Here is a 25,617-nt window from a genome sequence, read left to right on the forward strand (position 1 = left end):
CAATCGGAGTTTGGTTCTAGTCGGTGAGCCTGGAAAAACCGACCGAGTTCGTTGTGAGCTCGTAAAGCAACAAGTTTGGTTGTGAGCTTGCAAAACAACCGGCTGTAATCCAAGGGGGTTATAGTGAAATTCCCAAGTGAGACTTGGGGAGTGGACGTAGGAGCAAGGGTTAGCTCCGAATCACTATAAAACTTTGTGTTTGTAGTGCATTGTCTCTCATCTTCTTCCCCGGACACTACTCACAGCACTTAGCTTTAATTAAACAACTTGCTATAGTTTTAAATTAATCATCCACAAAGTTTTAAATATTCAAGTTAATTTAAAAACCCAATTCACCCCCCCCCCCCCTCTTGGGTTGTCTATCTGGGCAACAAGATTAATTTTATCTTTCTTGTTTCTCCTTTTCTAAGTCTCTATGGCATATGCTGCAGTGTTTCCTTGGTCGATAATGATGATTCCAATGATTTTTAATAGTCATCGTGACATCTAGTTCCTAACATATTGTGATGCATTTCATCACAAATTCTAGACTTATTGAAGCCTAACAAAATTTGCTAATTCGATCGTTTCCAAGAAGATAAATGGGCGCATTGCATGTTGCGACAAATGCACCCAAAGTTTACAATTTCTATGTGCACAAAGTTACAAGCTAATACATATATGGCCTCGGTTTCGTAGCCTCCTCTTTTTCTCCTATAGCACTTCCACCTTGGGCTTATAAATGTGGAATGAAGTCTCCTATATAAAAAACACATAGCACAAGTGCTCAGGGACCATCAGAAAGCTCTAATGGCAGAAAGAAGTGTTCCTTCTCTTCTCCTCATCACTCTCTCTCTACTTGGGCTCAACCTTCATGCGGTGGAGGGACACATCAATGCAATTTATGTGTTCGGGGACTCGACGGTCGATGTGGGGAACAACAATTACCTGCCCTTGCTGACCAGCAGGGAAGCCAAGGCTAATTTCCCACATTATGGGATCGACTTCCCCACCTCGACGCCGACCGGCAGGTTTAGTAATGGCCTCAACGCTGCAGACCAGTTGGGTATGCCTGTCTTCAAACTTTCACAAAACCAATATAAACTTGACCTGATATAACATCTTATGTGAAGGAAGAGATATGGGTACTGTCAAGTAGTGTGATTAAGCTCGCAGATGTGAGAATTCTTAGAAAGTAGACCTTAGGATCTCAGCATCACAGGCTGAAACATTATTAGTGGCATTGAACCGGATGCTTACAATTGGTAGGCAAGCAATGTCAACATGGACCAGCCCTATGTTCATAATGTTAGAAATTAATTTGTAGTTCTAGAAGCTTACAATTAATATGGGTAAGTTTAAAAGTTATACTTTGGGAAGTCAAAGAGGCATCTTAAGTAAACTAAGAGCTAGTCTTGTAGAGATCAAAAGGCCACTTTTGTATTTGTAAGTGGTAGTCTAAGAGGAACCTTTGTATCTATCTATATATAGGTGGACTAGAGCTTTGGCATGAACAAACTATCGAGGGCCACTTGTACCACTCTAGTATGCGTGAATAAAAATCCCCCATGCTTCCCACTAAAAAATTCTCTTTCTTGCATCTTTTTTCCTATATTTCTTCTTGTAGCCAACACACAATGGGAGTGGGATGCAGGATTCAACCTCCTCTATCTCAAGGCACAAGCCTGGATCAATTCGGAACACTTCTATGCAATCACTTATCAGCATATCACATGTATTTTTGAGAAACAGATGCTTGCATAACACAAGATATCTCACACAGAAAAATATATGGTTTCAGCAGCACTGCTGTTTCATAACAACTCTGAGCTAACACCCCTTCTGTTTCCTTCTGTGGCCAGCCATATTGTTGGGCTTTCCAATGAGCCCACCACCTTATCTCTCTCTTACGCCAGAGAACTTCACCATGCAGATGTTCAGAGGGGTTAACTTTGCATCAGGGGGATCAGGGATCCACGAATACACTGGATCACGTTATGTAAGCATGTCTTTCCCGTTCCACCTCGACATATTTTTGTATATATATATAGAGTTGATTTCCTGTCTTCTCCAAAAACTTCAGCATGGGGCTAATTCAGGTTCTTCTGTTAAACCCAGAAAGTCATTTCTATGGCAGTGCAGATCCAATACTTTGCGATGGTCAGCGGTATCATAACAAAATTAATGGGTCCAGTTGGGGCCTCAGATTTCCTTTCCAGATGTCTATTCCTCATCAGCACTGGGAGCAATGACATGTTTGAATACTCCTTTGCCAAGCGTAGCAGCCGCGACGATGCAATGTTCTTAGCCGGTCTTACCTCCACATACAAAGAGCATTTAAAGGTCTCCCTCCCACACACTAATGAATTGGTTTTATTTTATAAATTAAAGAAAAAAATAGAAGGAGGGCAGAATACTATTATGTTAAGGTAGTTTGGATTGGCTTAACACAAATTTATCCTATATATAATGTTTATATTAAGCTTGGTATGAATTTGCTGTCTTTTATAATTTTTTTTAAAAAAAATGCAATAGAGAAAGGAGGGCAGGATAATATTATGTTATTGTAGTTTGTGTTGGCTTAACACAAATTTATCATCTAAATAATCTTTATATTAAACTTATTATTGGTTTTCCTTAATATATTTAAAAATAAAAAATCAATAGAGAAAGGAGGGCAGAGTATTATTAGGTGATGTTAGTTTGGGTTGGCTTAACACAAATTAATCCTATATATATACAATCTCTAGATTAAACTTATTATGAATTGGTTATTTTATAAATTTTAAAAAATCAATAGAGGAAGGAGGGCAGAATGTTTTTAGGTTACGGTAGTTTGGGCTGTCTTAACACAAATTTATCCTCTATAATATTTATATTAAACTTATATTAACCTGATCATCTTATGAGCACAACAGGCCTTGTACAACCTTGGAGCAAGGAAATTTGGCATAGTGAGCGTCCCACCATTAGGATGCTGCCCATCTCAAAGAGCAAGAAACCACACAGGAGGCTGCTACGAGATGCTGAATGGGCTGTCCGGAAAGTTTTATCCGGCCATCGGAGAAGTCTTGCAAAATCTACACTCGGAGTTGCCGGACATGAAGTATGCTCTTGGAAACAGCTTTTCAATGGTCGGCTCTATCTTGGAGAGCCCAAAGCCAAGTAAGCAATTATTCCGACTTTTGATGCACTTCATAATGGTTTTCGTGCATCACATGCATAAGAATTCAAAGTTTGTAATTATCATTAGATCTGAAGCAACTGTTTTCTTGTTTTCAGAATTTAAGGAGCTCAAATTTGCATGTTGCGGATATGGGAAGTTTTATGGAGAATACCAGTGCAATCAGACATTTCCATACTGTGCTAACCGGACTGAGTATTTGTTCTGGGATTGGTTCCACCCAACACAGGCTGCTTCAGAGATGGCAGCTGAAGCTCTCTACGGTGGCTCGAAAAAAATTGTCACCCCAATGAACTTCAAGCAATTGGCTGAGAATGACCGTTAGAGGAAGAAATAGATTAGAGACACTATATAAGTTGTCCAATTCCTCATGAAATAATCAAGGGTGGAGTCCTTGGCATGGGTATTGTAGTGGATTTACTTGCACATGAAATTGATGTTTAAAATTGAAAGAAAAGGAAGCCCACATCACCACTTTTCTCAACTTCAGTTCTGTCCACTTCTTGCCATCCTACATTAATCAATTAAATCATGGGGGTCACCTTTCGCTAATTCTCTTGCTTTTATCGCTCTTGCTTTTATAGCTTTATATTTTTCCTGCCTGATGGTAGAACCTTTAACATTCTTTTTTCTCACATCATGTTGCGAGCGGGCCGGGATGAGCTGTTCTCAATTGAGTGAGATGAGAATGACCAGGTCTGATGGGAAATTTTTTTCCCTTGAAGCCTGCACACTTCCTCTAAGTTATAGGCTATCCATATGTACAGCTTAGGCTGAAATACTTTGCTCAGCAGTCCACAAATGTGGTATTGGAGCATGTGCGAGGACACGTGCAACTGTATGTTTAGTCCCACATAGATTATTCGTCGAAGAGATCTTAAGTACTTATACAGGACTAAGAAACCCAAAAAAAATATTCTGACTAGCCTTTTTGGGTGAGGTACTGGATTGGTACAAATGGTTCAGAGAAAACCCGGCCTGTAGCCTATTAGACTAGGAGACATTGCACCACGGGCTCATTGAGGCTAGCCATGAATTGATCGTGATGTTTGTGATTATATTTGAATTGATTGGGATTCTTAGCCTAACGAGGAAGTCAGAACTTAAATGGAGGGACTATGTGGGGTTCCATGCGGGTGTGTGTTTAGTCTAACATAATGTTTCTTATCATCTAGTATTTAAGTTTATATTCCGTTGGAAAATTTGATGTGTACTAGCATGCCATCTCAAGTTGGCTCTCCTCTTGCTCATAATTATTGATCCTAGCATGAAGCGCTCTACGATGAGCATTACTTGCTCCAGCTATTATTACCTCTCTAATCGAAGCCTTTGCTAATTGACATTGTTGGATAAGGATCTTATCTGCATATGTCTAGTATTATGTGCCAGCCCCCAACCTGAGTTCATGAACCGAAGGTCATGTCAACTGCCATATACTCATAAAAAATCCTCCCCATAAGCATGCAAGGCATCTCAACATGATATCATAAACATGCAGCAAAATAATTTAAATAATAAAATACAAACTTTAGTTCAATAACTAACTCAAAATTTAAATGTCTCACAATTCCAACATTATTGTAAGGTAATACAACAATTTAAATAAACTCTAATCTAAGATAATCTGTGCTAAAATTCTACTAGTCCCTTTTCCATATTGAACCGCGATCAGGCTAATTCTCTGAATCTGTAAAATAAAAAAAAACGTATAATGAGCTAGACATCCCAATAAGTAATGATCAATGTAAACTAAATAAATCATAAATCAAATAGATAATAATTTACAAAAAATAAACATATATGCAGTACTATAATGGGAATCAAATTTTTCAAAAAAATTTAATTTCTATTCATGGATTCTAGTTCTTTTAACTATTCAATTCATTTGATCAACTCTAGGCTATGACCATATTTTTCTGTGGCAGGGCCATAACACCGCGCATCTTCTTGCGGTGAGCTACACATCATCTTACAGCAAAGTTCTTCAAAACAAATCAAGTGCCAACGTATTAGCCCCCATTGGCAGGATTCTCAATATAGCCTAGTTGGAATTCAATTAGCTTTAGGGTTTCATATTTTAATTTGATAGAAATACTAACAATTATGATGTTTCGAAATCGATCAATCATATCCATAATAAGATCATATGTCTTCATAATATTCTAAAATAAATATATTCAATAATGTTATAATCACTACAGGGAAAGTCGGTTTTACCGACGCTTTTTTGCCGACGCTTTTTACAAGCGTCGGCAATTTTCGGTCTAACGTCTAAATATGGCGACGCTTGTAAAAAGCGTCGGAAAAAAACGACGCTAATACGTGTTGGTGTAATCGCAGGCCTAAGACGACGCTAAAAAGCGTCGTCGGAAGCCAACGACCCAAAATTGATTGCGTGTCCAACGAGCCCCACCTCCCCCTTCGTCCTTTCCATCTATAATATCTTCTCTGAGAAGCTATAGTCCACAGAGAGAAAGAGAGAGAGAGAGAGAATGGAGCTCCAAAACCTTCGCAATGGCGACCCTCCGAGCCCCGAGCTCGCAGAACCCAACCATGGTGAACACCACCTCGACCCTCCCCTCTCCCCCCTGCGCTTCCCCTCGGACGATGTCGACAGCTCCTGCTCCACTCCCTACATCAGCGCCCCCTCCAGCCCCAGCCGGCAGATGTGGCAGGAGCTGTGGGGCGCCCAGGCGATGGCGTTGACGCTGGCCTGGTGGCCCTCTCCTTCGAGCACCCCTACCCCCCCACCAAGACCATGTTCATCCCCGACCGCGATTGCCTCCGCCCCGATCTCCTCGCCACCTCTGCCGACTTCCTCCGCATCTGGCGCATATCGTCGAATGACGAAGGCGACGGTGACGACAACAGCAAGAAGAACAACTCCTCCTCCAAGTCCTCCTCGTCGTCGCGCGTTGAGCTCCGATCCCTCCTCAACGGCAACCGGAACTCCGAGTTCTGCGATCCCCTGACCTCCTTCGACTGGAACGAGGCGAAGCCGCGCCGCGTGGGCACCTCGTCCATCGACACCACCTGCACCATCTGGGACATCGAGTGCGAGGCCGTCGACACCCAGCTCATCGCCCACGACAAGGAGGTCTACGACATCGCCTGGGGCGGCGTCGGTGTCTTCGCCTCCGTCTCCGCCGACGGCTCCGTCCGCATCTTCGACCTTCGCGACAAGGAGCACTCCACCATCATCTACGAGTCGGCCGACCCCCCCAACACCCCCCTCGTCCGCCTTGGCTGGAACAAGCAGGACCCCCGCTACATGGCCACCATCATCATGGACTCCGCCAAGGTCGTCGTCCTCGACATCCGCTTCCCCACCCTCCCCGTCGTCGAGCTCCACCGCCACCAGGCCAGCGTCACCCGCCGGAAATGGCCGCGAGGGGGCGGGATCTGAAGCTCCGGAGCCGATCGATTCGCCGGAGGGATCTGAGGGATGCGATGAAGGAGGCGGAGAGGAAATTGGGGAGGAATCGAGGCTCTGATTCAAAATATTTTTTAAAATATTTTTTTTTAAAAAAAATGTTTATAACGACGCTTTAAAGCGTCGGCGAAAACCCAAAACTGGTTTGGGCTTTCCTGACACTTTAAAGCGTCGGCGAATGTTGTTTTTGCCGACGCGTTTATTAGCGTCGGAAAATTCCTGTTTTTACCGACGCTTTCTCTTAGCGTCGGCAAAAACCGGACCCACGCCCACCTGCCCGACGTCTGACCCACGCTTCCGGGTGCGTGGGCTGGAAATTCGCCGACGCTTAAAAGCGTCGGTAGAGACTAAAAAAATCGTCGGGAGATATCCTTTCTTTTGTAGTGAATGCTCATCAAATCCATGCATCATGAATAATATTATTGAAAAGTTATGAATATAATAATCTTCGAATTGTAGATATATTTAGAAAAAATGAAACATTACTCACCTTGCGAGCAAACCCAAACTATCAATCCAATCAATCTTAAAAAATTTTCTCAGATCTTGATATTTAAAAATTATATTCTCATCAAAAATTTATTATAGGTATTTTGAAAATAAAAACTCTAATTCTAACACCCTTATAGGGCCAACCTAGATGGAGTGTTTGGCATCCCGATCAGTCCGTTCAAAGCATAATTCATCTGGTTATGCTCAAACTAGGACAAAGATTGTTTAACAGAGATCGGTTTACCAATTCTAACAGTGTCCGAAAAGGGCCAAGGTGAGCCACCCACCAAACATGTATCAAGGCCCTTCACCCGGGTTGATCTAGAATCATGAAAAGAGGTGTTGTGCTAGATCTAACATCTCTAGAGGAAGAGTAGAGAGAGAAGGTCCCGAGGAGAGAGATACAAGAGAGAGAAAGGAAGGAGAACAGAGAGAGAAAGAGAGAGAAAGCAAGCTTCTCTCTCTCTAAGGAAGAGAAAGAAAGAGGGTGGTTGCAAGTGATACTTGAGGTCAGGAGACCTATGGCCGACTAATAGGTGGCTGGCGATGATGCTGTAATTGATCAAAAATAGGGGTTCCAACCCCTTAAATTATGAAACTGAGGCATCCCGACACTAAAACTCTGGCCAAAGCCATAAGCCATCGTGGGAGATTAGGAGAAAACCCCAGCGACGAGCGTCGGCGGTGGAACCTGTGCGTAATGAGGAAAAACAAGGGTTGATCAGTCAAAATAGGGGAAATAGGCCTTTGCCCCTTCTTAGCCAAAATTCGACAATGCTCGGCTAGAATCAAGGTTTCAAAAGAATTCATAAGAAAGATAAAAAGAGTAGATCGAAGGTAGCCAAATCCTTATCTGGTTTTCGGCAGCGTTTAGCCATGGTGGTGGCGCCAATAACGATTAGTTTTCGAACAGAAACAATGAAGAGAACGCTGACGATGAGCTCAAATTGGGTTAAATCTCCTATGAGGGATGAGAGAGGAATCAGGAGGGCCTTTATATAGGCCTGGTCATGACTGGAATCTGGCTTGGAGTCGGATTCCATGTAACCATCTGGAGGAGGAAAAAGATTCCCATCAGGAGTCCTTTCTTTCTTTCTTTTTGTTGGGCCAAAGTTACTAGGTCGGTCAAGCAGACCTCACCTAGTTTATTGGATCTCACATTCTCCCCCCTAAAAAATTCTTCTATGAAATTTGCATACCTATACCTTCCAACAGTTGAGGGTATTTCTGCTTCTTCTCATATTCTAATTCCCAGATAGCTTCTTTTTCTTAATGAAAGCTCCACTACACCTTGACATAAGGAATAATATGGTGTCTCAAAACTTGATCTTTACCGTCCACTATCTGTATAGGATGCTCCTCATATGATAGATCTTCTCTAATGCATAAAGGCTCAATCTCCATAACATGACTTGGGTCTGGCACATATCTTCTACAGGAGACAAAAAATATTGTGTACATCAGCAAGTGAAAGCGGTACGACAAGTCTATAAGATTCTTTCCAAAATCTCAAATAGACAAACAAATCTGCTATTCAACTTGCCTCGAAAACCATATCTTGAAATTTCTTTTGTAGGAGAGATTTTGAGAAATACGTGATCACCAATTTGAAACTCTAGTTCTCATCTTCTATTATCTGCATAATTTTTCTATCTACTTTGTGTAATTCAAAGTCATTCTTTAATTAGCTAGATTTTCTTAACTGTCCACGACACAAGTTTAGGGCCTAACAATCTTCGCTCACCAATATCATCCCAACAAATTGACGAACAATATTTTCTTCCATATAATGTTTCATAAGGTGCCTTCTGTATGCTACTTTGCTAACTATTATTATATGCAAATTCTATCAAAGGTAGATGCTCATCCCATGAACCTTACATATCTATGATGCAAGTTCTCAACATATCCTCCAAAATCTGAATAGTCCTCTCTGACTAACCATTAGTCTAAGGGTGGAAAGCAGTACTAAAACTCAACCTAGTACCCAAAGCCCTACATAAACTTTTCCCACAATTATGATACAAACCTAGTATCTCAATATGACACAAAGGTTGCCAAAATACCATGCAGTCTCACAAACTCTTAAATATACAATTTGGCTAACCTTTCCGGATTGAACCCAACTCTAATACGTAAAAAGTGTGCTAATTTTGTAAATCTATCCACGATCACCCAAACTACATCATTAGCATTAGGAGTCTTTGGCAGTTCAGTTACAAGATCCATGGTAATTTGTTCCCACTTCCATACTGGAATATCAAAGGCTGAAACAGTCCTGCTGGTCGCTGGTGCTCGGCTTTGACCTGCTAACATACTAAATATTGTGCCACAAATTGAGCAATTTTCTTTTTCATATTGTTCCATCGACACAATTCATTTAAATCCCTATACATCTTAACTCCTCCTGGATGTACTGTATATCCAAACTGATGAGCCTCTTTAAAAATTTTCTGCTTAATTTTTAGATCCATATGTATACAAATTCTATTTCGAAATCTCAAAGATCTATCCTCATATATTTGAATTCAGATTGATCTCCTGATTCCACTGATTCTCGGATCTTCAATAGTTGGTGGTCATACCCTTGGAAGTTTTAATCTTTTCTATAAGTGTCAGTAGAACTTGAATATAAGCCAATCGAATCTCTGAGTCATGTAATCAGATCTATAAATCAAGCCTCCTCATATCTTCCAAAATATGTTGCTTATTGGTAATTAAGGTGGCCACATTTTCAATTGATTTTCTACTCGAGGCATCTGAAACAATGTTAGCTTTCTCGAGACGATAATTAATCGTTAGATCATAATCCTTCAATAATTACAGCCATCTTCTTTGTCTCATATTCAGTTTTTTTGGGTGAATATGTATTTTAAACTCTTGTGATCTATATATACCTTGCACTATACTCTATAGAGATAGTGTCTCCAGATTTTAAAAGCGAAAATCACAGTCGCTAACTCCCGATCATGAGTAGGATAATTTTTCTCATAAGGTTTTAATTGTCTAGTCATAAGCCACCATTTTACTATATTGCATCAAAACACAGGCAAGTCCCTTTCTAGAAGCATCACTATAGATTGTGAATCCTTCATTCCCTGTGGGTATAGTAAGAATATGTGCTGAAATTAATTATCTCTTTAATTCTTAGAAACTTTGCTCACAATCTTCAGTCCATTCAAACTTAACCCCTTTTTGAGTTAAACGAGTCAAAAGTATAGCTACACGAAAAAATTCTTCCACAAATCGCCTGTAATAACCTTCCATCTTCGAGAAGCTACAAACTTTAGAAAAATTGGTTGGCTTGTTCCATTGTACTACAACTACGACTTTTATTGGATCCATAGAAATTCCATCTCCGGATATGTTATGTCCTAAAAATGCTTTCTTATCTAACCAAAACTCACACTTCTTCAATTTAGCATAGAGTTTCTCATTCCTCAAGATTTGTAGTGCGCTTCGCAAATGTCTCTCATGTTCCTCTTTGCTTTTTGAATAGACTAAGATATTGTCAATGAAGACCACAACAAATCGATCTAGAAAGGATTTAAATATTTTGTTCATTAAGTCTATAAAAGCTGCTGCAGCATTTGTCAATCCAAAAGGCATTACTAAGAATTCATAATGCCCATAAAGTGTTCTAAATGCGGTCTTGGGTATATCCTCTGCTTTGATCTTCAACTGATGGTATCCTAAGTGAAGCTCAATCTTAGAGAAAACTTGTGCACCTTGCAGCTGATCAAACAAATCATCTATTCGAGGCAAACACTACTTGTTCAGTTAGGTGATTTTATTCAACTCCCTATAATCAATGCAGACTCTCATACTTCTATCTTTATTTTTCACAAAAAGTACCAGAGCTCCCCAAGGTGATACATTAGGTCATATAAAACCTTTGTCTAGCAAACCTTGCAACTGATCTTTTAATTCTTTCAACTCAGCTGGGGCCATTCGATAAGAAGCTTTAGAAATTGGACCTGAACTAGGTACTAGATTAATAGTAAATTCAATCTCTCTATTCAGTGGCAATCCTGGCAAATCCTAGAGAAATACATCCAAAAATTCATTCACGACAGCAATATCCTCTATATTTAATTCATCTTGTCGTATGTTAATTACTGAAGCCAAGTAACCTTCGCATCCTTTCCTTCACATTCGCCCAGCTTTCAAAGCTGAGATAATATGTGGAGGGGTAATTCTCGTGTTTCTAATGAAACTAAACTCTAGTTTACCTGGTATCTGGAAGTTCCCACTCTTCCTATAACAGTCTACAAAGGCATGATAAGTAGCAAGCCAATCTATCCCCAGAATGACATCAAAATCTCTTATATCAAGCATTGTCAAACCAGTTGGAGTTCCCTACCTCCTATTCTGACTCTGTATAACTTGCATATAATATCAGTACTCAACATGCCTCCTACTGGTGTCTCAACATATAACTTAGTTGTCATAGGTTCATAGTGGGATGCAAAAGCCTATGACGACAGGCAGCAACCCCACGATAATTTTTTTTTCTAGCCCTTTCCGGGATGTAGATGGCTTCCACAACCGGTAGCAACCCCCTTAATATTATTGAAAAATTACAAAAAATGGTAAGGAGCCGGCTGCCACAGCTTTACGTCGGCTCCGCATTCAGGGTGTTTACTTAGTCTCCAAGGTGAGCATGCTCCTCTCTCAGCAAGATGCTCAATCGGATCTCTTTTTCGCCATTTTTTTAAAAAATCTCGCTAACAGATGGGGGAAGAGGGGGGCAAATTTGTGGAACCTTTCTTTCCCTTTTTGAATATCTCAGCAAATCTAGAATGACAATTTTTTTAGGATAAATTGTTTCTAACTAAAGTGTCTTCTTCCTTAAAAAAAGCTTTCAAAAAAAAGCTAAATACCACCGAGGTGGTAGCATAGTTAGAACGGAGCATTGTTGGCGTACTCACATGCGGTCGAACATTTTCTGATGCAAGGAGGGCCTAGTGAGGGCTGCTGCACAGGTGGGATTAATTCCCCTCCCCCCTCCTTTTTTTAATTAAAAAAAGCTAAATATGATTCACCTTCAATTTTGATTTTAATTATACAGTAAAGTACCTTCAAAAAACAAGTATGCTTCCGCCCGATTTGTATTTTTTGCTTTCTTCTCATTTGGCAGGATGTACCACGTTAGAGCTATAGGAATTACCGTTTTCACCCAAAAAAAAAAAACAATTATGCAGGTCTATCTATATGCATCTAATTACCAAATTTTTCTCCAAAGAAAATCGGCTCGTTTTGATAATGATTTAGAAAATAAAAAAATATTTAAAAAAAAAATCCCTCTTCACACTCTCGAGATTTTTCCCCTATGTGGCAGCTACCTACTGATGTGGTTTTCCTGGGGACTCGAGGGAAGAGCAACCTCCCATACCGAGTGCCCCTCTGTGCCTGCTTTCTTTTGCACTCCCTTCTATTCTTGTGCAGAGCTTCCCTCGTCATGTGGCATGTGGAAGGCTGCTATTTAGAAGCAACCCCCTGTGCAAAGTAAAAAGTGGTTATAACTAATCTAAGCCACCAAAGAGGCACGGCGACAATTCTCAATGTAGAGATATAGCTAGGCGGAAGGGGTTGTAGCATACAGCAGCACACTTTCGCATGTAATAGTTGTGTCGAAGTGGCTGCGCCATTCCTACATTAGTTTGCTCAAGCACCTTGTTTTTGACATATATCTCCTGAGCGATTAAGACTGCAAAAAGAAAAGAGGGAAAAATTGCCAGGTGCTTTAATAAATGGCACTGTCAGATCATGGGGAGAGGAAGGCATATTCTGCCTGTTCCCTCCCATTCCTCAAGTAAATAATTTTTTTCCTTTCCATGATCTTCTTTCAGCCAGTCAGCCCATCAAAGTCAGGTAAGCTCTAATATCAATAACTTTTTCATTTTGGGGCACTTATTGTATATACATATTTTTTTCTTAGTCTCTGAGGCATTTTGGATGCATTCGATCCAAACGGTCATGCGACGAGGAGGGTTTAAATTCAAGTAGGCTCTAATATCACTGACCTCCTCATTTTGGGATACCAATTATTATTTGTATTGTTAATTTTCCAATCCAATGGTCACGCGACATAGGCCAATCTATGCTGCTAGGGAATAGGAGTCTTCCACTGCGATCGACATGTGGCCGTGGGCAAATTGGACACGCATCGCCCGCAGGCTTTTTTGGGATCGCCCTTTAATGCAGAGAGATCATGCGATGGGGAGGACTCAATTTTAGATAGGCTCTAATATCAACAACCTTGGGGCACTCATTACTATTATTCCGATCCAACGGTCACGAGACACAGACCATTTAAACTCCAGGGAATAGGCATCTTCCACTGCAACCAGCATGTGGCCATAGGCAAACTGGACATGTGTCACCTCAGGCCTTCTTTGGATCGCCCTTTAATGGAGAGGATACTAGAGCTAGAGTGGCTTTGCAAGCAATCAAACAGGATCATCAAACAAAATTGGCGAGCTTCAAGCATAAAAATGGGGAAAAAACTGATGAAATAAAACACTACTCGAAATAAAAACAGCAGAAGACAAGAGAAACATGATGTGCATTCTAAAATGATGTGGAAATCGGAAGAAACAGATATCCATTCACCATCTGATTCACAGTTCAAGAAGTCCAGAAGCAGCAAATGTAGGTATAAAACTCTTTACATTGAAGGAGGCCGTGGCCTTGGGAGACTTTTATCTCACAGCCATTAAGAGCCTCCCAATATTTTTCATCTCAGGTCATTCTCACCATAGCAGTGGAAGAATGGCAGATTTTCCGCAGACAAGCTATATCCAAGAATGCAGCTTTCAAATATCGACTCTTCCATTGGTTTGAGCAAATTTATGCTGAAGGATGAACATGAAGGTAGGTAAACATTGTTGGCATTAGAGACTTAAGAATAAAGTAGATAACTTGTTCCAAACGAACCTTAAGTCTGCATAAACAAGTTCATCTAGTCCATTCAGCAAATAAATCTTGTCACACAATCCCAATAATTTATAACATATAGCCTATAGCATGTATATCTCCAAATATGTTTCAGAGATGGCACCGACATTTTGATTCCTAATACATACAAAAGGCTATAGTTTAACAAGTTTCTCAACCAAGACAATGAAAAAGTAAATCAGTAAGATCTCCTATTACTTCCAGCTCTGTTGTACTCTTCTGACATACACCGGTCGCAGCTACTTACTATGAGCAAAGATACCCAAGAATGGCATTTTTCAGCCTACACAAATGTCTTACAAAGAGATACCACTGGAAAGTAAAAGCAGCTCCTTCAACTGATCCAGACAAGAGTAGAAATGCTTCTTTGCATTGATCCAATCACCTGAATATTATGAATTAAAGTAAATATGGCTGATGAGATTATAGCAGCAAAACAGGAAGCTGGAGAAAATCTTGCCTGTGATTATTGAATAATTGATCCTGCATGATCACTCAGCAACCTGCACATGCAACTTTAAGCCATCAGTACCAAATCAGCAGAAAAAAGAAAGTGCATGCCAAGCCTACAAAGCCCGTTACAGAAGATACCTAATTAATGTCTCATTTCGATATATTTAGCAACATCCACCAAAAAAAAAAAAAAGTGAACTATATGTTCTCATGACACCAGTCCTGGGAGCTTTGCTCTTGTGACCTAGGTTAATGGAATATTGTGGTAATTCTATGAAAGTTTCCACGAGCCCTTTGGAGTAGGTATGTTCCGTAGGATAGTTAGTGTTGCATTTCATAGCAGCAAAAAGAGACTACGCTATAATTTCAGCTGAGGCTATAATGGAAATTATTTAATAGCCTACTAGTTGGGAGGCACTTGAAACTTCAAACTTCATTGTATTGTATGAAATAGCCAAATGTTTTTCAAAAAGCATCTGAAGAATTCAAGTGTCAGGGAAACACATAACGCACGTGTTATGTGGACCACACGTGCTGGTGCATATACAGTTAGTATTTAAAAATATAAAATTATTAATTACAATAACAATAGAAATATTGTTATAGATAATAGAGATATTAATAACAATAACATCCAGCGTGCTTGAAACTTACAACCAACCCAACCATTAGCTTGAATCTGCCTTGTTCATATAAGCTTGCTTAAAAGTGGCCATGTACTTGGGTGCACAAGCTAAAAAGGCCATACAATGCTAACCTTGCTGCATATATGTTTGCAAAATTCTCAGCAAATCATCCTTCTAACTCAAATGCAAGCTGACCATATATAGTAGCTACACATAGGGTATGCAGTGTGGTCAAGTGACCACATAAACACTGAAAAATAGAAGAAGCTGACTACTGCCGAAAACAAATAAGATCTTGAGGTGCAACCACTGCCCCAATAGCATGTTCACAGTACCAACAATTATTCCACCTTCATTCTACCACTCTTATACTTTCTATGTTTGTTTCATTCCCTCCAACCACCATTGCAGAGACATATCTCCTAACCTGCCTGCTAAGCTGATGATAAGCAGTGCTAATCCTGTTTCTTTTGATCATGCTCCATCCCTTGAGGCATACCAGAATTCTAATGGAGAACTTCTAAGTATTGCACTTTGCCTCAACCACTGTGCTTCCTTAGCCCAAAACACCCCTTGAAAATATTATCCGAATGATCCCAGATTCAACATCTTAACTTATGAAGAGATAACAAAGCTTGTAATACTAGAAGATATTAACATTGTAATCTTGTTCATCTCCTAGGAGGAAAGAGGCATTGGTCAAAAGCAAGATTCGTCGCACCAATACCAAAGGTCGTACTAACCAGCGACTTGTGCACGCCCCTATCCTTGTGGAACTAGGATGAAGGCACCATCCTTATAAATAGAGGACTCAACCCCCAAGGGTAGAGACAAATGTTCCCCTCTTGCACTCTTTCCCTATCTCGATTGCTCTACTTCTCTCTTTCTCTCAGTGTTCCAACGCAAGCTAAGGTTTGGAGAAATTTGATAAGCCTCTATAGGTGAGTGAAGTGGATGCTTCTGGCGATTCAACATGGGTAAAAAGAATGGAGATATCGCCTCAACCAAACTCAAGCATGCATTCCTGAGAAGTTTGGATTGCTTAAATCAGAATTATGCAATTAAATAATCTTCTTTTTTTGGTAAGTAACTAAGTGATCTTCCAACCCTTGTACATTTATTACTCCCCTCCTATCTCACTTTCACAGAGTGGCTGATTGCAAAAACCCAACATCCTAGTTATATTGCTGTTCATGATCAGAAAAATATTATTATGACCTCTAGAAAGATCTAGGTAGCTCATTCTCCAAACTGGCTTATTGTGATTCTTCTTTCAACATGCAACTTTTCATACAACCACTCAAGACCCAACTTGTCTTTCACTACCCATCCTTAAGACATTTCATATAGCCAGTATCCAACCTCTCTTTTGCTAGTCATCCCTCATCCTTTGTATTCAGACTACATCTTGCACAACATTATCATTTTTATGAACTTCGAAAAGATTCCGATCCTAGGACCAACATAGCCAATCCACACAGCCCCAAAGGGGGCCCAAAAGAAATCCAAACCAATTTATAGGGACATCCAGAGCCATATGCCCTATGTCACCTTACTTTCAAATTACACATGTTGTCATCACCTTTCACACGAAGGTTATATAGGTCTTCAACCATTTTTTTTTCCTTTTCAAATTTTGCATAAACTAGACAAAATGGGGAATTATTATCCAACGAGGTTGGAAGTTTCACCGCAAACACATGGGTTTTTGATAAAAACCTACTACATAGCTGCTACTTTCAGTTATATCGGCCATGATATTTCTGAAACTGAGTGCCAAATCAAATGTCAAAATTGAATGATCAGTTCCCACCTTTTCGTTTGTAACTGATTGAATTGATCATGGATGCTTAATTTAATAATTTTTTGGGTGGTTAATAAGTTGTAACACATTTATTATTTTTTAAAATGTATTTCAGCAATCAACGTCATCATTCACTTCTTTTTTTTTTAGAGTTAAAAAAGGGCAAAACCAAGAGTGTCGTCTCGATACTGGACCATGTACCAGTATGATGTTGGTACAATGTTGATATGCCCAATACGGGATTCAGTTCGGTGTACTAAGACTCAAGATGCCCCTCGTACCAAGTCTTGGTTTGGTACTGGTACAATACGAATGTCCAATATGAGATGGTGCATACCAGTAGGGTGAACCTTAAGTGAAACAAATCCAAAGATTATAGATCCAGCCTCCAAGAGATGATTTATTAGATTGAACTTGGATTTTACAAGATTTTAGGAAACTAGATACTTGCACATCTGATCCCAAACAAATTTAAGAGGAAAAAAAAATCTAGGATATAAAGTATTCTCTCTTTCCTTTTTTTTAGGAGAGCGAACAGAATTTGTGGTGTAGATAAAGCACTTGAAGGACTAATTTGCAAGATTTGAGCTTGGGATATCTGTAACTTGAAATCCAACTAAAAGGAACTTGGGTTCTCATCATAAATTAATTGAAATATATTACAACCTACAATAATGCGAAACCAAAACCATAACAATAATCATAACCATAAATGTCAAGTTGTGTCCCTAGACTCCCTACTTTGTGAGGTTCGCTTCATGACCATCATGTAGGGATCAAGAATCTCATTCATGCCTTCGGAAAGCAACTTGGAAACCATCTATGAAAATTTGCAAGGTTCATAAATTAAGATGAAGTAGTTTATGTAACACCATATGCACCTGTAATTCTAGTTATATTATGATTAAGAACAGTTTTTAATTTTGCTTAAGCCTTACAAAATATGAAGCATACATTTGTTTGCGTGTTTAGATGCTAGTGCAATAGAATTTTTTTTTTTTCAAAAAGTCCAGTCTAACAGCAATTGTCATTATAGCAGCACATATAAACATGCTTTGAAGTTGTAAATGCATCTGTTTATTCAGAATGCTGCAATCATCTACATGCACATACATAAGCATGTGCTTGGACAGGTTAGAAGCCCTGCAATTCGATAACTACTTCTCATACCATTTTCTCTCAAGCATACCTGGTTGAGGGGATTGTCTGGGGATTTCTTCCATAGCTTCCAAATCATATCCTTGTACTGGTTGAGGGTTAGACCTGGTTTTTCTTCGTTCAGTCTGGGAAGCTCTGCTTCTTCAAAAGCCTACATGTACAAATTTTAAGAGTTCAATACACAAATTTGTAGAAAATCAATTAAATACTTTATGGTAATCGTCTTGTTCTTTGCAACAATACATATCATCTGCTCCCATAAAAACTAACTTAAGCATCATAAAATTCCATTCTGGTCTGATTCTTACAGAGTACTGCATAAAACTTGTCAAATTTCTTGCACTAGTTTGTAATGCATGAATTTGAGTAGGAAGGCCAGCTCCATGCCCAGCCTTACACTCAATGCAGGCAATGATGGCACACAAACAAGTGTAAGCATGTTAATGAGAAGTGGTAGCTGCTAATGGAACTATTACGTGAAGATATCTTTGAGAAGCATGTCTAGTTTCAATGTAAACCACTTTTTCTGTCAATGGTCTAACTTTTGTGTAATGGTGATATCAAATGGCATGGTAAGAACGACAATAACAAAGACACCTTCATGCTCGATACTAATCGTGTTGAGCAAACATATATTTGTTTATTGATGCCATTTTTTTGTTCTCAATTTATTGCTTAAAGATATTATAGTAAGATGAATCACACATTTTATTACCTATCCTACAAGCTTGGTTTCTGGATCTGGACAAAGAGGAGCTGATCAAATCCCCTTCGGCCATACAGCTACAAGATCTATTGTGACATTCAGGAGAAAAGAAACAATCAATCATTGCAACATGTCCATTTATGTATTTAACAAAAATGTTATGGAATGGTGCACCAGCACATGCATCAACACCGCCACTGGAATCCTTGACTAGACAAATATCAATCACATTGCATTTAAAGAAACCATAGCTTCATTTTTTAAAAACTAAAAGACGAGTATAGTGAAACCAAATGACAGAATGGTAAGGTACAAGAAGTAATCAAGGAGGGATTTTTTTAAACGGTTGCATAAAAGGGCATCAAGGACTCCAAAAGACATAAAGAGGGTAGATTGATGCAGAGAAGAAAGTGAATAAAGGCCGAAATTCCAAATAAGCAACAATTGATGACAAGTTCTGTTTAAATAAGGCAAGAATGAAATATGTGGATTTACCAAGATGTTGTTTAGGAAAACATGAGATACAAATCAAGATAGGCTAACTGAGAGCAAGTATTAGAATTTTGCTGAAAATTGGAAGACCAAAGAAAGATGAAAAGATTAGACATTAATGGAGAAGTATCTATACGAAAAAGATAGAACCTTTGAAGTGTTTCCTCATTTAAAAGCGACATAATAACAAATTAATTTAAAATGAAGCGAAAGAATAGGCCATTACATATACATTAAATACCAAATTGAGGCTTAGAATATCACATAGAAATTAAGCAAGTCAGGCAAACCAGTTTTTGCACCAACCATCATAGAATTAAAATTATAAATTATATTGTGAAGTTCTAGAAAAAGGATAGCAAAACAAAAATTATGAAAAATAGTAAATTAACCTAAGAGGATGGATTTGTTCAGTGTCAGGATGATCAACAATTGAGGCTCTTTTCTTGTTAGGAAATTATAGGAGAAATGCAGAGAATATAAAAACAATATAATTTAGGAAAACATGAGATACATATCAAGTTAGGTTAACGAAGAGTGAATATTAGAATTTTGGTGAAACTTGGAAGAAAAGAAAGATGAAAAGTTTAGACTTTAATGGAGAAGTATCTATACAAAAAAGATAGAACTTTTGAAGTGTTTCCTCATTTCAAAGCGACATAATAACAAATTAATTTAAAATGAAGCGAAAGAATAGGCCATTACATATAGATTAAATACCAAATTGAGGCTTAGAATATCACATAGAAATTAAGGAAGTCAGGCACACCAGTTTTTGCACCAACCATCATAGAATTAAAATTATAAATTATATTGTGAAATTCTAGAAAAAGGATAGAAAAACAAAAATTATGAAAAATAGTAATAATCTAAGAGGATTGATTTGTTCAGTGTCAGGATGATCAGCAATTGAGGTTCTTTTCTTGCTAGGAAATTATAGGAGAAATACAGAGAATACAAAAACAATTCACATGCATGCCACTGACTTGAGGAAAGGATATATTAAGATACCAATGGAGGTAATTTGACGGATAGTAAAGAAGAAATGTGCATGATTAATGGCAGTGCTCTAAGGTGGTGACAAGCACTAAATGTATTTCTGGCAAGAATAGTCACATCCAATCAAGGTGGGCTTATGCCAAGGATCAAAACCAGGCCCACGCTTTTTTATGCTAACAAGCATAAAAAAGCATGAAGAGGTACTGTCTGCTTGCAAATCTAACACCATAGGACAAGCTCAAGTCTAAACTAGAATAATGGGATAAAACCTTAGATGATGATAGTTTAAGAATCAAATGGAAAAAAGAAAAAAAGAGAGTACATATAATGCGATTTAATGGAAATGCATATGAAAATATATCACCAATTAGCCATTAATAAGCAAGAGAAATTATAGAAGAATATAAAAGCAAGAACGAATAACAGCAATCTCGCCGTCATCGCCACCATCATCGACAAGAATAAAGCATCCAAGCAAGAATTAACGGGCAGGAAGGATGGAATTGGAATGATCAGGAGGTGATGAGCAGTACCTTGAAGGAGGCTTTGAGCCTCCTCTCAGGGTGGCGATCGGGGGGCAGCGGGGGCTCGGTGATGGCCATGCGGGCGATGGCGTCCTCGACGGAGTGGGCCTCGATGACGGAGTCGTCGCGGTTGGTGTTGGCGACGAGGACCATGCGCTCGTACTCCTCCTCGTCGGCGGTGCGGCTCTGCCGTTTCTTGGCGACCTCGGCGTTGCGGAGGATGCGCTGGCGCTCCTCCTCCTGGCGGCGCTCGAGCTCGGCCTCGGTGACTTTGGGGGCGGGGACGGAGACGCGGCTGGCCTTGCGGTCGGGCTTGCGGCCGGATTTCTCCAGTTCCTGCTGCTCGATCTCGGCGAGCTTGCGGTTCTCGGCCTTGCGGGCGGCGGCCTCCGCGCGCTTCTCGGCCTCGTCCTCGCGCTTCTTGGCGGCGCGGGACTTGGGGCCCTCGGCGGCGCGCCAGTGCTGCTCCTCCTTCTCGCGGGCCTCGCGCTCCTTGCGCTCCGCCTCCGCCGCGCCGCGCCGGGCGCGAGCCGCCTCCGCCTTCGAGTTCACTCCCAACTTCTTCGGCATCTTCCCTTTCTTCTTCTCGTTTCTGCTCTTCTAAGAAGATTGGATTATACTTACGTTTTGGTTTGGAGGAGATGGAGAGGAGGGTTTTGGTTGGTCACAATCTGCATATATCGGGTGGTTCTATATACACCCCCCCTATTGCTCAGGACACCCCCCAAAAATTAAAAAAAAATTAAATACTCTCTACACCCCCCCATTTGCTAAGGACACCCCTAAAAAATTTAAAATTACTAAATTACCCCCCACCCTCCCCACCCCCTCACCTAAATTGCTCTCTACACCCCCCAAACCCCCCCCCCCCACCCCGCTCTTCCCCTCCAAAACACCTCGCCAACGCCCAAAACCCCCCCGTTCCCCCTTCTCCCTCTCGTCGCCGGCATTCTCCCGATCTCCGACCACCTCGCCGGCTTCTCCCGGAACCACTTCGCCGGCTTCTCCCGAAATTTTTTTTTTCACGGTTCGTGCTCCGTTCGGCACTGGATCGCCGAACAAAAGGCTTCTGTTCGGCTGAACAGTGCCGGACAGAAGCCTTCTGTTCGGCACTGTGCAGCCGAACAGATCTGTTCGGTTGAGGGTTGCCGAACAGAATGCTTCTGTTCGGCACTGTTCAGCCAAACAGAAGCCTTTTGTTCGGCGATCCAGTGCCGAACGGAGCACGAACCGTGAAAAAAAAAAATTTCGGGAGAAGCCGGCGAAGTGGTTCCGGGAGAAGCCGGCGAGGTGGTCGGAGATCGGGAGAATGCCGGCGACGAGAGGGAGAAGGGGGAACGGGGGAGGAGGGGTTTAAGGGGGGTTTGAGGGGTGTTTTTTTTTTCTTTTCAAAACGAAACGGAGGAGGAGGAAGGGGGGTGTATGAGAAAATTTCAAGGGCAATATGGTAATTACACTAAAGGTTAGTTTGGGTATTTTTTTTTTGGTTTTTGGGGGGTGTCCTAAGCAATAGGGGGGGTGTATATAGAACTACCCGCATATATCCCTCTCCTCACGCTAGACCCTTCCGGTGCTGGGCTTTCTTTTTCTAAAAAGGGCAAAAAAATCTTTACAATATCCATAAGACCATAACTAAATAATTTTTATGTAAAACAAAAATAACTGCATAAAGTATTTCCTATGTGCAATATTAATGCTCTTTGCAATCTTGGTGGAAATACATGAAGCCCACATGCCATGAAGGATAAAAGATGCTAATCCAATTAAATGTTTTACTTTTTTTTTTGCTATTTTATGTAAAGTGTAATATATTAGAAAATTTAGTCTTTATTCATTCAAGTTTTTAAAAGAGTGTGAATCAAGTTTTTTTAATTAGAGTTTCAGACTATTTTATTTTTATTCAATGTATGTAGAGAGAATGTAGATGCATACTTGAGCAATGTAAGATGAGGAGTTGGATGGTGGAGGATTTATTTTGAGTGATCAAAAGGTTCTTGAATTTGCAAATGACCTCCCAAGAGATCAGATGTAATTAAATAATTTGGATATTTTATCCAATCTCTCCCAAGCAACCATTGGAATAGCATAATTAGCCATTAGATAGATAGACAGCTGCTGAAGCAAGGATCGATGGTACAAGAGTAAGGCTACAAGCTTGTGATTAATGTTTCTATTTCCATTCCTTAAGTTTTTTGTTTATCTTGTCAAACATGGAATTCCTCTTAGGTGCTTTAGCAAAAAGAAGCAGATCATCTGCACGCAACAAATGTAAAATTTGGGAGCCACTCAGAGAACTGAGAGGGGTACACTTCTATTAGGGTAGTGTTGGTATTGGTAGCATATTATGAAATGGAGTTGGAGTAAATGGATGTGAAGACAGTTTTTCTCCATGGTGAGTTGGAGGAGCAGATTTACATGCAGCAGCCAAAAGAATTTTTAGAACATGAACAGGAGCACTTAGTCTGTAAATTAAGGAAGTCATTTTATGGGGCTGAAGCAGTCTCCAAGGCAGTGGTACAAGCGTTTTGACTCCTACATGATTCGAATTGGCTACAGGAGATGTGAGTATGACTGTATGTTTATGTGAAGAGCCTTGACAATGGTACTTTAAAGTCAACAAGTTGAAGACTTTATTGAGTAGAGAGTTTGATATGAAGGATTTGGGCGTGGCCAAGAAAATTCTTGGGATAGAGATTCGCAGATACAGAAATTCCAAGAATTGTAGTTATCTTAGGATAGTTATATACAGAAAGTGTTGGAAAGGTTCAGCATGGGTAATGCGAAGCCAGTGAATATACTTTTAGTGAATCATTTTAGATTATCTACCTCACAATGCCCGAAGACAGAGAAAGAAATTGAAGACATGTCAAAGGTTCCATATGCTAGTACAATGGGATGTATGATGTATGCTATGGTTTGTACTAGGATGGATTTGGCGCATGCAGTTAACGCAGTGAGCAAGTTCATGGCAAATCCAGGGAGACAGCATTAGGATGTAGTCAAGTAGATCTTCAAAAGGATACTACAGACTATGAGTCTATGGTATCATGTTTGTCAGACAGCAGGATGATCCTTCAGTCGTGGGGTATGTTGATGCAGATTATACAAGGGACTTGGATGACAAGAGGTCGCTACATGCTATGTATTCACTCTTGCAGGAGGGCCTATCAATTAGAGGTCCATGGTTCAGTCTCTATTTGCACTATCTATGACTGAGTCAGAGTATATGGCAGTAGCTTAGGCTGCTAAGGAAACATTGTGGTTGACGGGATTAATCAAGGAGCTGGGTGTTCAGCAAGGTGGAGTTCAGTTGCATTGTGACAGTCTGAGTACGATCTATTTGGCAAAGAATCAAGTATATCATGCGAGACCAAGCACATAGATGTGAGGTATCACAAGATTAGAGAATTGGTTTCTTCCGGTGATATATTGCTTGAGAAAGTTCACATTTCTGAAAATGCAGCAGACAGTTGACAAAATTTGTTACTACAGACAAGTTCAAGCATTGCTTGGACTTGGTTAACATCTCTAGGTGCTAGAGAGAAAGTGTTCCAACCCATCGGCGTCAGGTGGTATCCCATGTTATTTTTCTCCTAAGGGGTGAATATTCGCCAAGGTGGAGATTGTTAGAGTAAGTGGCTCATATTGAGGTATTCTTATTTGAGTGGTCCACTGGTATTCTAACGGAACGGAGCGAAGCGACAGGATATGTTTATCTTTGGGATAATTATGTAGTGTTTTATTCTATCAGGGATGCTGATAAGGGTTGGGACTCTAGAACTAGGGTTTAACTATAAATATCTTATAACCCTTGCTATTTTGAGAGATAGTAAAAGTTACAGCCATTTTGCTCCTGTGGACATAGGCACATTGTCAAACCATGTAAAATCCCTGTGTTCAATTTCTCTTCCTCTTCCTCTCTCAATTCTGTGCATTGTTCTGTTTCCTATTTGGATCCTGTATTTGCGCAATAAGAATGAATGAGGAATTATGACCAAGACCAATATTAGTAGCCAATAACCTTTAAACAAAGCACCCAGGGAGTTAAAGATGCCCCCATGAGCATGACGTAGAAGACATATGCTGCACTCAGGAAGTAGAGGGGGAAAAATCTATATGATCATGCAGACAGACTACCTTCACTCTTTCTGCATTAAACCCTTTTTTCTTAACTTGTTCAGCATTAAGCCTAATCCATGCATCCATGAGAGACCCATCACTTTCGCTACGTAGAAAGCTGTGACAGTCAACAAAGTCATACAATCTACCATAAGCAAATACGAAAAGAGCATCAGTCGGAAGAAGATCATGATATGCCGACCAAGTCCTGAAGTAGAAAGGCCGGCTCCATGCCCAGCCTTGCATACGATGCGGGCAACTATTGGGTTGGTCTGTCAGCTGTTTTCTTTTTAATCTAGTGAAAATAAGTGAACCAGAAGAAGATTCATTACGGAAAAATAAATTAGAATACAAAAGCAAGTTAAATGATCAGCAAAACAACATCGTTGAACATTATATAAAAAAGGGCATAACTATTACCATGTTAACAAGTAATCATCATGACTTACAATACCATGATCTGATTAAAGACCAGCATAAGATTGCAGACAAACAAGTGTAAGCATGTTAATGAGAAGCCCTTGTTAGGAGATATCTTTGAGAAGCATTTCTAGTTTCAATGTAAACTAGAGAACTTTTCTGTCAATAGTCCAATTTGTGTAATGATGATATCAGATGGCATAGTGGTGATGGCAATATAACAAAGAAAACTTCTTGCTTGGTGCAGATCATGTTGAGGTATCCACTT

General features: G+C 40.0%; 3 protein-coding genes across 3 annotated transcripts; 2 read left to right on the plus strand and 1 right to left on the minus strand.

The window, feature by feature from the left end:
- Positions 1-789: 789 nt before the first annotated feature.
- LOC103723800 (GDSL esterase/lipase At5g55050-like) lies at positions 790-3,494 on the plus strand. The gene is made up of 5 exons (XM_008814838.2): positions 790-1,045; positions 1,842-1,978; positions 2,098-2,322; positions 2,898-3,144; positions 3,262-3,494. The coding sequence occupies exons 1-5, from the start codon at positions 790-792 to the stop codon at positions 3,486-3,488; spliced, it is 1,092 nt and encodes a 363-aa protein (XP_008813060.1). The 3' UTR covers positions 3,489-3,494.
- A 2,183-nt stretch (positions 3,495-5,677) lies between these two features.
- LOC120110753 (WD repeat-containing protein LWD1-like) lies at positions 5,678-6,569 on the plus strand. The gene is made up of 2 exons (XM_039126309.1): positions 5,678-5,719; positions 5,805-6,569. The coding sequence occupies exons 1-2, from the start codon at positions 5,678-5,680 to the stop codon at positions 6,567-6,569; spliced, it is 807 nt and encodes a 268-aa protein (XP_038982237.1).
- Positions 6,570-13,999: 7,430 nt separating this feature from the next.
- On the minus strand, positions 14,000-21,471 carry LOC103723795 (coiled-coil domain-containing protein 124-like). Its single transcript, XM_039126862.1, has 4 exons — positions 20,820-21,471; positions 18,121-18,240; positions 14,509-14,551; positions 14,000-14,433 (listed from the first exon to the last, which is right to left on the minus strand). The coding sequence occupies exons 1-3, from the start codon at positions 21,378-21,380 to the stop codon at positions 14,540-14,542; spliced, it is 693 nt and encodes a 230-aa protein (XP_038982790.1). The 5' UTR covers positions 21,381-21,471; the 3' UTR covers positions 14,000-14,433; positions 14,509-14,539.
- Positions 21,472-25,617: the final 4,146 nt, after the last annotated feature.

Source organism: Phoenix dactylifera, chromosome 5 (genome assembly GCF_009389715.1).
Source record: "Phoenix dactylifera cultivar Barhee BC4 chromosome 5, palm_55x_up_171113_PBpolish2nd_filt_p, whole genome shotgun sequence".
Taxonomy (NCBI): domain Eukaryota; kingdom Viridiplantae; phylum Streptophyta; class Magnoliopsida; order Arecales; family Arecaceae; genus Phoenix; species Phoenix dactylifera.